Source organism: Phodopus roborovskii, unplaced genomic scaffold (genome assembly GCF_943737965.1).
Source record: "Phodopus roborovskii unplaced genomic scaffold, PHOROB, whole genome shotgun sequence".
NCBI lineage: Eukaryota > Metazoa > Chordata > Mammalia > Rodentia > Cricetidae > Phodopus > Phodopus roborovskii.
In genome coordinates, this window is record NW_026126599.1 from 12,276,820 (window position 1) to 12,290,902 (window position 14,083).

Consider the following 14,083-nt stretch of genomic DNA (forward strand, 5'->3'; position numbering starts at 1 on the left):
TATAGATCCATTTCTTGAAGAAAGTGTTTCAGAACAAACTTCTTGATATTCTAGCTTTTCCAACTTCCTTCCATAATGGTACCTGATCATAGACACAGGATCTGTGATGCCGATATGTCCATTGGTGCTGGGGTTCTCACAACTCTGGTTTGTCTCTGCATTGTGTCCAGTTGTGGTTTTCTGTGATGGTCTCCATGTTCTGTAAAAGCAAGAGTCTTAGATTAGGGGTGGTAGCTTCTTCACTTATCTGTGGGTATAAGAATGAGATTTGTATTGTAGGAAGCATTTATGTTGGTCTAGAAAAGTGATGGCAGTAGATTTATTTATTTTTATTTTACATATCGAACTTAGTTCCCTATCCCTTTCTTCCTCCCTTTATCCCCCCTCCCATGCCCGCCGACACCCTCCCATTCCATTCTCCCCCCTCAACATGTAGGGTGATGCATCCCAGGAAGGGTCATCTAAACCTGTCATTTGGAGTAGGGACTAGGCCCTCCTTCTTGCCTCTAGGTTAAGGGCGTATCCCTCCATGGGGAATGTGCTTCCAATGTCCTTTTGTACACCAGGGATACATCCTGGTTCCATTGCCAGAGGTCCCTTAGACTGTCCAGGCCTTCTAACTGAGACCCATGCTCAGGGGGTCTGAGTCAGTTCAAAGCTGGATTCACAGCTATCAGTCTGGGAGCCATTGGCTCCTCCTTGTTCAGGTCAGCTGTCTCTATGTGTTTCTGCAGCCTGGTCTTGTCCACCCTCTCTGCATCTGGATTGCAGTTCGGCTCAGTGTTTAGTTGTGGGTGTCTGCTTCTGTTTCCATCAGCTACTAGATTAGGGTTCTATTATGGTAGATAAGTTAGTCATCAATCTCATTATCAGGGAAGGGCATTTATGATAGATTTCTACTGTTGCTCAAATTGTTAGTTGGGGTCAGTCTTGTAGGTCTCTGGACATTTTTCTGTAGTCAGTTTTCTCTTGTAACCTATAATGGCTTCCTCTTTTATAGTGTCTCTCTTTCTTTTTTTTTCTCTCATCTATTCCTCCCCTGACTCAATCTTCCTAGTTCCACGTGCTTTCCTCTCCTCCCCTTCTCTTTCTCCTAGTTCCCTCTAACTCATTGCCCCCCACCCAACTCCCAATATGCTCAGGAGATCTTGTCCCTTTCCCCTTCTGTGAAGGACCTTACATGAATCTCTTAGAATCCTCCACGTATACTAGTTTCTCTGGCAGTGTGAATTATAGGCTGGTGATCCTTTGCTCTATATCTAAAACCCATATATGAGTGAGTACATACCATGTTCCTCTTTTTTGTGACTGGGTTATCTTATTCAGGATGGTTTCTTCAAGTTCCATCAATTTGCCTGTGAATTTCAGTATTCCATTGTTTTTTTTCCCCCCAGAGTAGTATTCCATTATGTAAATGTGCCACATGTTCTTTATCAATTCTTCAGTTGAGGGGCATCTAGATTGCTTCCAGGTTCTTGCTATTACAAATAATGCTTCTATGAACATTTCCCTGATAGCTAAGGATGTTGAGCACTTAAGTGTCTTTCAGCCTTTTTGATTTTCTCTATTGAGAATTCTCTATTCAGTTGTGCACCCCATTTTTTAATAGGGTTATTTGGTGTTTTGTTGACTAGCTTAGATGTGCTCCCTTCTCGTGAAGGTGTCACACCACACAGCCGACCTCAGTCAAGAGATTTACTGGGAGGAAAAATTCCAGAAGGGTGGTTACCCCTAGGGTAAGAAGCAGTAGCAAATTGAACAGGTACAGGGTTTGTATAGGGTTTTTGGGATGGGGGGCAGAGCTTTTGGGGCAAGCTCAGGGATTGGTGGGATTTCAGGTCCTTGGCCATGGTCTTGGGATCAAGCCATAGGGTATTTTTCCTTGGACATTTTACTCACAGGGATAAGAGATAATTTATTACAGGGCCAAATATGAATGACCACAAATGAGGAAGCACACTTCTTCACTCTGCAATATCATTCACTTCCTCTGATCTCAACATCACAGTCACTCAGGTAGGATTAGGGGAGTGGACAGTTTATTTAGTGTGTAAATACCCAAATACCCATAGCAGGAGACCAACAACTCCTCATAAAGCTTCCTGTGTTTCACTAGCTAATGTGCCCCTTCTGGATTTTATTTTTCTCTCATGTCTCTAGATTCAACAAAAAGAACATGGGCAGCATTGATCTTTATGCATGGGCCCAGGGACTGCTTGGCATGAGGCTTGCTCTCATGAAACTTGCTCTCAACAGGCTCCTGAAGAACTTCTCCTTCCAACTTTGTGAGGAAACCCAGGTGAGGGAGAAAGCTCTCTGTACACTTAATATTCTGTGGAAGGTCATTTCTCTCAACTAAGTATTCTCTAATAAAAATGTAAAGAACAGACCCATTCAGTGCTTAATAATTGACTCCAGGCAAATGGACTATCTGGAGCCAGGTATGAGCTGAGGGGCCTTTTGTCTTATCTGCATAGTTTTCAAAACAGTATGCATTTAGATCCATAATATCCACTAAGCCTTCCCTTTTGCTTGTATTTTAAATCAATAAAGATAAAAATGAATAGTGACTGTGATTTTCTTTATTAGGCCCTATAAATATCAGGTGCTGAATAAATATTTTACTAAGGAGTTTATGTTCCAAAACACCTAGACTCAAATTTACCTTTGAATGAAGGCAAATTACCTTCTGAGTAAATTACCTAGATGAAGACATGTAGTGAGATATTCACTTTGCTGGCATCTGTGGCACTGACCATGCCCATTGTGGGTGGAGACAGGGGCGGAAGTGACCTGGGGAACTAGGTCTGAGGAGGAGCCCAGGAGCACTCTCTTGCTGGCGGAAGAGCATCCAGAGGCATCCTTGGGACCAGGAACCTGCTAGTGTTCACCTGACTATTTTTTTTGTAAATTATTTCTCCCTGAATAAACATCTATTCAGCCTATTTGTTTATCCTGATCCATATTAAACCACGATAAAGACAGACTAATCCACTGTCCTTGATGAATGGTTAAGAATTTCCTACATTCACTGAAGAGACTCAATGTCTGTACATAGTATATCTCACAGTGTAACATAAAGGAAATCATATGCTTGTGACTGAAATATGGAGATTTATCTTCTCTGCCATCGGATTCCATTAATTACATGGAATTAAGTGAATGGTTGTCTATAATTTCATCAATTATTTAAATAACAATGAGAGGTACTATGGAGACTGTAGTCATGCATGGGCGTGGAAGTATTTATTGTAGCAATGTGGCTTAGATTTGTTTTGTTTATCCCCAGGAGTGAGCGGTATGGCAGCTCTAGTGTTTGTTGTTGTTAACCTCCTACGTTGGTTGATCTCCTCCCTCAGACTGGCTGCATTTGGAACCACTTGGTGTGTCTGTGAGGCTGTTTCCAGAGAGGTTTAACTGGGGAGGGAAGACCCACCCTGAGTCTGGGCAGCACCATCTCATGGGCTGAGGGGCCTTGCGCTTTAAAAGTGAAATGGAAGCCAGGCAGTGGTGGCACACACCCAGCACTTCCTCCCAGTACTCGGGAGGAAGAGGCATGGTAATCTCTGTGAGTTTGAGGCCAGCCTCATCTACAAAGCTACACAGAGAAACCATGTCTTGAAATAGAAAAAAAAAAAAAAAAAAAAAAAAAAAAAGGGGGGGTGTAGGCCAAGCATTAAGAGACAATGTGACCAACCACTTCAGACACCTGTCCCCATGCCTTCCCTTAGACAGGAGCCCAAAGATAACCATCTTCACTCAAGTTGGCTTGTCAAGTATCTTGTCATAGCATTGAGAGAAGTCACAACAGCTCTCCGTATTGATTCCGTGGCAGTTGAACCAGTGGACATTCTAACCAGCACAGTATCAGAGTTCCCCCATCCTCCCTGGTGACGCTTGTTTCCTCAATATGACAGTTCTGACTGTGGTAAGGTGGTACTACAACATGATTTTAATTTACATTTCCCAGTGTTCTGTGGTATTGAACCTTTTTCAAATGTGTATTAGGTTTTGCAGTTTATAGAAGCCTCTGTTCATTTTCCCTTGTTGATTGGAAGATTTTTTTTTTTTTTTTTGATGTTTAACTTTCGGAATTCATTATAGATCCAAGATATTAATCTGTGTGACTTATGTATAGCTGGAAAAGATTTTCTCCCCTTGCTGGTCTGTCTCCTTACATTGCTGACTGCTTTCTTGCTAATGAAGCATGGTTTTCATTTCATGTAGTTCTGTTTGTTGATTCTTTTTTTTTATTTTTTTATTTATTATTTTACACGTCGATCCCAGTTCCCCCTCCCTCCCTTTTATCCTCTTTGCCCCCTCACATGCACCCTGACCACCCTCCCCTCCCATCCCCCCACCCCAATTCCAAGTGTAGGACAATGCCATCTAGATGGGGTCATGTAGATCTGTCAGGTCATTTGAAGTAAGGACTAGTACTTCTCTCCTGTCTCTAGGTTAAGGCAGTATCCCTCCATGGGGGATGTTTCGCAAGGTCCTTTTGTGCACTAGGGATACATCCTGGTTCCACTGTCTGAGGTCCCTTAGACTGAGGTCCCTTCTGGCTGAGACCCATATTCAGGGGGGCCTGAGTCAGTGCCATGCTGGCTTCCCAACTATCAGTCTAGTGGCCCTTAGCTCCTCCTTGTTCAGGTAAGCTGTCTCTATGTGTTTCTGCCTCATGGTCTTGTCCTCTCCATCTGCATCTGGGTTCTAGTTCGACTCAGTGTTTATGTATGGGTGTTTGCTCCTGTTTCCAACAGACATTAATTGAGGGCTCCATGGATAAGTTAGTTGTTGATCTCACTCTCTGGGAAGGGCATTTATGGTAGTCTTTCCACAGATGCTCAACTTGTTAGTTGGCAGCAGTCTTGTAGGTCTTTAGACCTTTCTTTAGGTTCAGTTTTCTCTTCAAACCAATACTGGCTTCCTCTTTTATGTTCTCTCTCTCTCTCCTGTCTTTTATTTCTACCCTGACTTAATCTTCCTAGTCACACATGTTTTCCTCTCCTTCCCCTCTCTTTCTCCTACTTCTCTCTCTATTCACTGCCCCTCCCCCTTCCCCTGTGCTCTGGGGGACTTTTCCCTTCCCCCTTCTATGAGGGACTTTATGTAAATCCCTTAGAATATACCTTGTATCCTAGTTCCTCTGGTGATGTGAATTATAGGCTGGTGATCCTTTGATCTAGGTTTAAAGTCCATATATGACCGAGTACATACCATGTTCCTCTTCATCCTCTTCATTCAGGATGGTTTCTTCAAGTGCCATCCACTTGCCTGCGAATTTCAAGATACCATTATTTTTTTTTCCGCAGAGTAGTATTCCATTATGTAGATGTGCCACATCTTCTTTATCCATTCTTCAGTTGAGGGGCATCTAAGTTGCTTCCAGGTTCTTGCTATTACAAATAATGCTTATATGAACATAGTTCATTGAACAGATGTCTTTGTTGCATGGATGTGAATCCTTAGGGTATATACCTAAGAGGGGGATTGCCGGGTCCTTTGGCAAACTAATTCCCATTTTTTCTGAGGAACCGCCACACTGATCTCCAAAATGGCTGTACAAGTTTGCACTCCCACCAGCAGTGGAGGAGTGCTCCCCTTTCTCCACATCCTCTCTAGCATAAGTTGTCATCGGTGTTTCTAATTTTAGCCATTATGGCAGGAGTAAGATGGTATCTCAAAGTTGTTTTGATTTGCATTTCCCTGACAGCTAAGGATGTTGAGCATTTTCTTAAGTGTCTTTCAGCCTTTTTGATTTCCTCTATTGAGAATTCTTCCTTCAGTTCTGTACCTCATTTTTAATAGGATTATTTGGTGTTTTGTTGACTAGTTTCTTGAGTTCTTTGTATATTTTGGAGATCAGCCCTTTGTCAGATGTAGTATTGGTGAAAATCTTTTTTTCCAGTCTGTGGGCTGCTGTTTGGTCTTGTCCACTATGTCCTTTGCCTTGCAGAAGCTTCTAAGTTTGAGGAGGTGTCATTTATTAATTGTTGATCTCAGTGTCTGTGCTCCTGGAGTTATGTTCAGGAAGTGGTCTCCTATACCAATTTGTTCAAGGATACCTCCTACTTTCTCTTCTAAGAGATTCAGTGTGGCTGGATTGATGTTGAGGTCTTTGATCCATTTGGACTTGAGTTTTGTGCATGGTGACAGACATGGGTCTATCTGTAGTCTACACACACTCATCCAATTGTGCCAGCACCATTTGTTGAAGATGCTTTCCTCCCCCCATTGTATTCTTTTAGCTGTTTTGTCAAAAATCAGGTGTTCATAGGTTTAGGTTTAGGTGTAGGTTTATATCAGGATTTTTGACTCAAATCCATTGGTCTACCTGTCTATTTTTGTGCCAATACCAGGCTGTTTTCAGAACTATAGCTCTGTAGTAGAGCTTAAAGTCAGGGATGGTGATGCCTCCTGAAGTTCTTTTATTGTACAGGGTTGTTTTGGCTGTCCTGGGTCTTTTGTTTTTCCATATAAAGTTGATTATTATCCTTTCAAGGTCAGTGAAGAATTGTGCTGGGATTTTAATGGGGCTTGTATTGAATCTGTGGATTGCTTTTGACCATTTTTACTATATTTATCCTATCTATCCAAGAACATGGGAGATCTTTCCACTTTCTGGTATCTTCTTTAATTTCTTTCTTTAGAGCCACAAAGTTCTTATTATAAAGGCCTTTCACTTGTTTGGTAGGTGTTACATCAGGTGCCTTCCTTAGTCCCTATTCTGTTGTCTGTTGTTTTGTTCTGCTCTTTTTTGCCAATCTCTCACTAATCCAGTGTTCACAATTTGCCAACACTGGCTGAGCATTGAGCTCTGGGGACCCAGTGATCTCCTACAGTGTCTTAGATTTGTTTTCTTTTCAATTGATGTGTTAGAATATTCATGCGAAACCACTTCAGAAAGCAGATTTTTATTTCATGTTATAGATTAATGTCCATCATGGAGGGAAGTCAAGGCAGGAACCTGGAGGCAGGATCTGAAGCAGAGGTCATAGAGGAACATTGTTTATTTGCTTGATCTCCATGCCTTGCTTAGCCTGATATCTTATATCACTCCAAACCACCAGTCTATAGGTGGCATTCCCCAAACAGATGGGTTTGACCCTCTCGAATAGAGCATTGATGATGAAAATGCCCCAACAGACTTGCCTGCAGTCCAGTCTGATAGAGTCATTTTCTCAGCTTAGGTTCCATCTTCCCAACTGACCTTACCTTGTGTCTAGTTAAAAACTAAAAACCAAACATAAGCTTGCAGGGTGTCATGCTATTTTTTAGTGTAAATGCCGGGGGGTCCAAGCTCAGGTCCCTGCTCCTATTCACCATGCACCATACTGATGGAAATCCCATATCTCAGGTCTGTTTTGGTTTCAGGGCACATTAAACCTGCATAAGAACATGAGCATAAGTGGTTCCACTTCTGCCCATAGTAATTACGTAGAATATGCAGATTGATTCACATGTCACCAATTTTAAAAGGTATGGTCCTTTAACCTCTGGACCAGATGTCTCAGCTTCTGTTGACTTGTTTATTGTTTTTTTTTTTTTTTTTTACTACAGTATAATTTCTGCTGTATGGCTTAACTATTGCTTTCATTTTCTTCAATGTTTCTGGAGAAAACATTAGGTACACTATGGAGAGCAGGGGACAAGTCAGTAACTGAATCAATAGCTATCTGAATGGCCACATCTGCTTATTATTTTGCTGATGTGGCTTCAAGTTCATGCTCTTATCTAGAGCCCTCCTTATGCCTATCTGGTGTGTGTCTGTATGGTGAGTTCATTTCATGTGATGTGTTTCCTCCCTGACTTTGGTGAATTTACTTACGAGCTCTAATAATGATCTGTGGAGTCTTCAAGATGTCCTATACATATTGATAGTGGACTGGTTCTCTTTCCCCTTCTGTAGGAATGACAGCTAGGTCAATGCTGCCATCACTTCTAGCCACTGTCCCTTTCAGTTCTCTGTGCTATTCAATCCTCCATTGTTCAACCAGGAAACCTTTCTCCAACCCACAGGCTAGAAGTGGTTTCCCTCAACACAGCCAGAGAAGCCATGAGTATCCAGTTCCCAGAGCCTTGGACACCCCAGCTCTGGGACTATATGTACAGCTCACTTCTTGATGAGACATGGACTAGTGTGATGTTTACAACCTTGTTCCAAGCTGAATGCCTAGTGATGTGGTGTGTTTGTGGGTGTCCTCCCATAACAGATCCAAAATGAGCTGCCTTATACTCTGAAGAGACACTGATACTATTCAGTGTCCTCTAAAAGGTAAGTGGCACCACACAAGCCCAGGATAAGGACAACAGTGACTCATTTTTTAATGGTGAACCTTGGGTTTGTCCCATGGAGGATTGCAAGTACATAGTTAACAGTAAGACTGCATTTAATTCATTTCTCACAGACAAATGTGAAAAATTTCCACGGACTGACTTGTCATTTGTTGACCATCCCCAGAATTCTGGGAAAGCTTGGCAGTTTTTTATGACAACCATCTGTTTCAAACTGTTCACTGGTGTGCAACAGTGTCACAAGGTATACACACAGCTCTGGGTTGGTAAGAATGGTGGCGCTAATGTCATCCTCTGCATGGCCCTGCTGTCCAGTTTGACAGAGCAGAAGCCTAGGGAGATGTGGACCTGTGTGCTTGAGCCCTGCTATATCTGAGCTCAGAATCAATGTCCCCAAGTGTTAGGGAGACCACTGAGCACCAGACTGCCAGCTCCTAGTATATGTTCCTTGCCACTGTTGCTATTTGCCCATTTCCTGCCACATAAGCTGTTTGTTTTTCCCTACTTCTAAGATGGCCTGCAAGGGTCCTCATTCATGATCCACATTTGGCTCAGAGGTGCCATCCACAGGTAAACATGAATAGATTGCTCCACATGGGAAATAGACATGTCCCTGAATCATATAATTTAAAACGAGTAAACAATTTTTATTAATATTAAAGCATGAACAACAAACCAACAATAAAAACAATAAAAAATTAATCAAAATTAAAGGAAATATTAACAATGAAAACAACAATAAAAATGAAATGAAATTCAATAACAATGTAATTAATAAAAAGAATTAAATGAAATTAAAGATGTTTTCTCTAAAGAGGGCCTGTGGAGCTGGTTTGGGGTAGAATTCAGCAGGTAAATCTTGATCCAACTATATGTCAACAACAGGCAGAGGGAAAAAGGGCTCTGGGTCACCTAACTGCACAACACCAAGTACAAATATGTGCCCGGTGGCTGGGACATCTGCTGCCACATCGAGAAGCTTTTGTGTATCAGCGGATGTGGGCAGAGGCTGCTCTGAAGGCAGAAGCTCCACTGGTTCAGCTTCTGGCACAGCTGGGTCCCCAGCTGCTGGGTCCATGAGCTCAGTGTCCTCTTGGGGATTCACATCTCTCTGTGGCTCTGCCGCAGAAGCTGCTCTCAGAGGCAGAGTCTCTCCCATCCCTGAGACATCCAGCACTGGGGCTTCTGGAGTTGTCTCCCTGAAGAGCCCACAATCTAGGACAGAAAGAGATGGACCGTTAGTGGAGGTACTCTAGAAGTTTCCAGGGTAGATTGAGCCTAACTGACATGGCCTCGTTGATCACACAAGTTCTGTTCATATCAGAGAATCCCAGTCCACCACAGAACATCTCACCTGCCTGGCATCCAGCTCTGGTTCCAAGCCAGGACATCTATCTGGAGAATTCCCTGTACAACCCATCACCAAAATCACTTCCGAGCTTTCCAGGCACCTACCCCATGTCTCCTCATCCTCTTTGGATTCCGGCTCCTCCAGCACTGATAGGAGCTCTTCAGTTTGAATAGTGACATCTGAGGAAGGCACGTTGAGCTTTATGTAGTTCACCAGCCTCTTTGCTGTGGCCACACTGTGATAATCACAGAAGTCCTGGGGATGTGTGTGGACCCACATGGACAGAAAGCTGAATATGGCACTGCATAGAGGAACAGGTTGGTGGGAAAAAGAGTCAGAAGCCTGGCCTTGCTTCACCAGCACAGCAGAGATCCCTCAGATGAGGAAAAGGCTGCCCAGCCCACTTGTTGCTGGGCATAGGGTCAGGAGTGTGGGGTTGTAGAGATAGACACTTCTGTCCCTTGGAAATCTGGCCTGGGCTGTGGTGGGAATGGATTCCCCTAGGGCCCTTCAGCTTCATACATCCCTGTGTCCCTCAGAACCAAGGAGACCACTTTTGATCTCTGTTTTTCTCCACCTGCAGGTGAAGTCTCTGGCACCATCCCTCTAGTGGAAATCCTAAGAGCAGGGTGACTGGTAATGGCTTAGTCCTGAACCCTAGCCACCCCAGACATCCCACTGTGCAGATAGGCTCCTACCTCCCTCCTCACCCAAACCCACTCACGTCTTTCTTTCTTGATCTTCCACATAGTCAGGCCGGAAAGATCCATACCTGTGGCAAACCATGATGGTATCACTGTTAAGTCCAAGTGTCCCCAACCCACCAGGAGACTTAGAGGGAGCTACTGGAATCTGGTGTGGTGTAGAATCCAGGAAGAGGATGAGGGTGCTGAGGGCTCTTTGCACTGTTCTGACTTTCATGCTGATCATCTAGGAATGAGCTCACAGCTCTTCAAAGATCTTCATGTAATGGGTGGAACCTAAGCTCCCCACTGCTAGGTTTCAGTTGGTTCAGGGCTTCTTGGATGCTCCCCAGGGACTTGTGTCTGGCTCCATTCATCTCATCAAACCTAGATAGTGTCTAGAACCTTTGATACAAATGGGGGAAAGGCTCTGTTCAAGGATAGTTAGACACTTCTTGGGGAAAGTGAATGATACAATTTAGAATTGTCTCCCCTACCCTATATCTGACCATGTCACTTTGAGGGGCCAGTACCTAGGACCAATGATGTCAGGGTACAATCATCCTCATCCTATGAGAGATTACAGTCCCAGAGAAGAGTAAGTAGAGCCATCCTAATACCAGAGCAGGAGGCTTGAGAGCCTGTACTTGTGTGTAACCACTCACATTTCCATGATCAGGTCCAGCACCTCCCAGGTGGTGGCAAACTTTGGGTAGTCAGCCAAAAATACATACATCTCAATGATGTCCTGGTTCTTAATTGCAGTTGGAATATAAGCTATGAATTTTTCCAGGTAGTCTGGGCTTTTACGATTAAATGCAGGGGGCTTATGCCGCTTCCTTTTACTCTGAGAAAAGAGCAAGGAAGGAGGGTTTAAAATAAAAACTTAGAGACATCACCAACCCATCACCACACACTGAAGTGAAAAGCAGGCATAATGTTCCTCAGGGTTCTCACAGGAACACACACCCTGTCAGGGACTGTGATGGATCATGGAGCCCAGAAGAGATTTCTGTTTACAGGCTGGCCTGTGTTACCTTGGGTTCCCTGTGGGAAAGTGGCCAGAGGTATTGGGTAACTGGGTGCACCCAATGTCTCCAAAGGTGGCCAAGGCCACACCTCTTGGTTTTTTGGTGGCCTGAGCCATCATCAGAAGTCTGGAAACAGCAGAACATCCTGGATGTTCAAGCACTTCCAGAGAAATGAGTCTGTTGATGCTGCTGCCCGCCTCCAGTTACCTGGGAACCAGGATTCCACGTTCCATCTGGAATATTGTAAGGAAGTGAGGTTACTTCCTGGGCCCCTCCAGCCTAAGCCTCTTCCACATAGGCTTTCTCAGGGACTGACCAGGACTGCCAACTCTACTCCCTCTGCCTTTCCATGTGTACAATGGGACACAGTGGTGTCCATATGCTCAAGCCACACACTGACCTTGGGAGTCTGGCTTCAGCCAGACTCTCAGCTTTGAGAAACCAGAAATGATTTCTGAACTATTCCCTCTATACCACAAGCATCCCAGGAAAAAGGAATTTCTCTTAGGATCATCCCACTGTCCCAGCCTACTCCTTGTAGATCATTCTAGTGTTTATTTCCTAGTATGTGGTCATGTGGATGTGGTCACAGATTCCCTATAACCGGGAAAACCCATACTACTGTCACAAATAGAGACAGGCACAAATAGAGACAGGTGCCCATGTCCTCACACCTGCACTCTCACAAGGGCACACAGAGGATCCACTTACAGATGCCTAGGAGCATGTCAGTATAGAAATGGCCTTGCTTAGGTGGCCTTAGGGACATTTAGGATGAGGTTAGCGTTGGGGTAAGAGACAGAACTGTATGCGCTCATGTTTAATGGTGCTCTTTCACTTAGAGGCTCCTCTCCATTTCTACACATTCTAGTGTTTATTCCCTTTGGCTTCCACAGACAACAGCGTGCCTCTTCTGCATCTCCAGGCACTGATGTCTGCGTTCTGGACTGCAGGTGTCTATACCTCTCCCAACTTTCCTTACCCCAGGGAAAAGTATGAACTAACATTAAGACAGATTCCAAAGCTACAGCTAAACCTTGTCTCCAGAAACCAAGAAAAAAAAGTTTGGTAAAAGTTTCCCTATCTTCATTCCTTCAAAATTCACTCATATTTAAGTTTCTGGCTTCTTGATGGAAATGAGACATGTAGAAGTTCAGTGCGAAACCACAAGGCAGGAAAAAAAAAGAGCAAGGTTGTGGCTCCAAGAGTTTAAAGAAATATAAAAGTTTTTACTTTTATATAAAATTTTTTAGCAGAGGATACAAACAGAAGAGTGAAATCATATGACAGGATAGTTAATCCTGGGACATGTGAGCACCAACAGTGATGACAGTAACAGTTTAGGAGGCTGGCAGAACTGTAGCAACATCATGGATGGTTTCACTGTGTATAAAGTTGTTTATGAGGTCAAAATATATGTGAACACATAGGGATCTGAACACAACCATTGGAATACATGTGACCTGGCTCATGAGATCAAAGGATGTGGGATATTCTGAACCCTTCCACACCTTATATCCTACCACAATTCCTGAAGCCTGGTTTGTGAGGTCAGAAGGGATACCAATCCTAGATCATTCAGGGTCAGTCACCCTTCCCATCTACAATCCAGAACCATGTGTCTCCACACCTGAGCTCAAGCAAAACACAGATGAGCCAAATACAACCACACTAGGAACACAAAACACTGATCCAAACACTCCCTGACACAAAGGCATCAGAAACACTTAACCAACAAACTAAATCAGGATTAAGTAATCCTCTTTACAAAAATAGGATTTTCATGAAAAACCAAGAGCAACCCCCCCATGGTATCTCTTCACAGCAATAGGAACCCTAAGACAATATGTAATATATATGCATACACAACTTGTGGAATGCATTTTTGTTTGTGTGCTTATGGTTTCAGGACTGACCACTGTGCTTTAGACAACGGATTAGGGGATTCAACCCTAGGAGAGGCTAATTACTTTCTCTCAGCAGTTATTAGTTACCTGTACTTCTTTGACTAGGGTGGTGCCTTTTACATTACATGGCCATTGATACTGCCATTGTTCTCATCTTGTTTATATAGCCATTTCTAGAAGAAACTGTCTCAGAGCAAAATTCTTGGTATTCTAACTTTCACACTCTTCCTTCCATAATGGTACCTGATCATAGACACAGGATCTGTGATGTAGACATATCCATTGGTGCCAGTGTCCTCACAACTCATTTGTTTATCTCTGTATTGTGTTTTTCTGTGATGGTCTCCGTGATGGATGGTCTCCATGTCTTAGATAAGGGGTGGTAGCTTCTTCACTTACCTGTTGACTTCCACTTTGATTTTCAAAAGCAAAAATAAAGTAGAGAATGAGTTGGAAGTGAAACAAGGCCAGAAATGCTCCATGTTCATCCTTAGGTACATACATCTCCCAGCAAGATTCTTCCTTTTACAATTTCCTCAAACAGTATCAGCAAATGGGGACCAAGTGTTCAAATATGTGAGCCTATGGAGGTCATTTATTATCCAAACCACAGTGCTCTCTAACCCATTTTCCTTCATCCCTCTTATCCCTCACCACGGAAATCTATGCTTCAGAGCATTTGCCCTGTTCTTTAATGTCACTTTGTGTTCTACTATGTCCTTAATTATAGTTTTTGCTTGTGATTCAATATCACAGGTTTCCATATAGCTTTTTCATTTACCCTTCATTTTAGTTAGATATTTTCTCACTCCC

General features: G+C 43.3%; 1 protein-coding gene across 1 annotated transcript; it reads right to left on the bottom strand.

Moving 5' to 3' along the window:
- Positions 1 to 9,063: 9,063 nt before the first annotated feature.
- On the bottom strand, positions 9,064 to 13,774 carry LOC127237072 (ral guanine nucleotide dissociation stimulator). Its single transcript, XM_051205108.1, has 4 exons — positions 13,670 to 13,774; positions 10,998 to 11,179; positions 9,754 to 9,950; positions 9,064 to 9,513 (listed from the first exon to the last, which is right to left on the bottom strand). Exons 1-4 carry the CDS (start codon positions 13,772 to 13,774, stop codon positions 9,167 to 9,169), a joined length of 831 nt encoding a protein of 276 aa, XP_051061065.1. The 3' UTR covers positions 9,064 to 9,166.
- Between the last annotated feature and the right edge of the window lie 309 nt (positions 13,775 to 14,083).

Coding starts and splice junctions, on each gene's coding strand:
- LOC127237072 (XM_051205108.1), bottom strand. CDS start 13,774: ATGTATGTACCTAAGGATGAACATGGAGCATTTCTGGCCTTGTTTCAC. Junction 11,180..13,669: donor ATCAAAGTGGAAGTCAACAG/GTAAGTGAAGAA, acceptor CTCTTTTCTCAG/AGTAAAAGGAAGCGGCATAA. Junction 9,514..9,753: donor AGAGGATGAGGAGACATGGG/GTAGGTGCCTGG, acceptor TTTCTGTCCTAG/ATTGTGGGCTCTTCAGGGAG.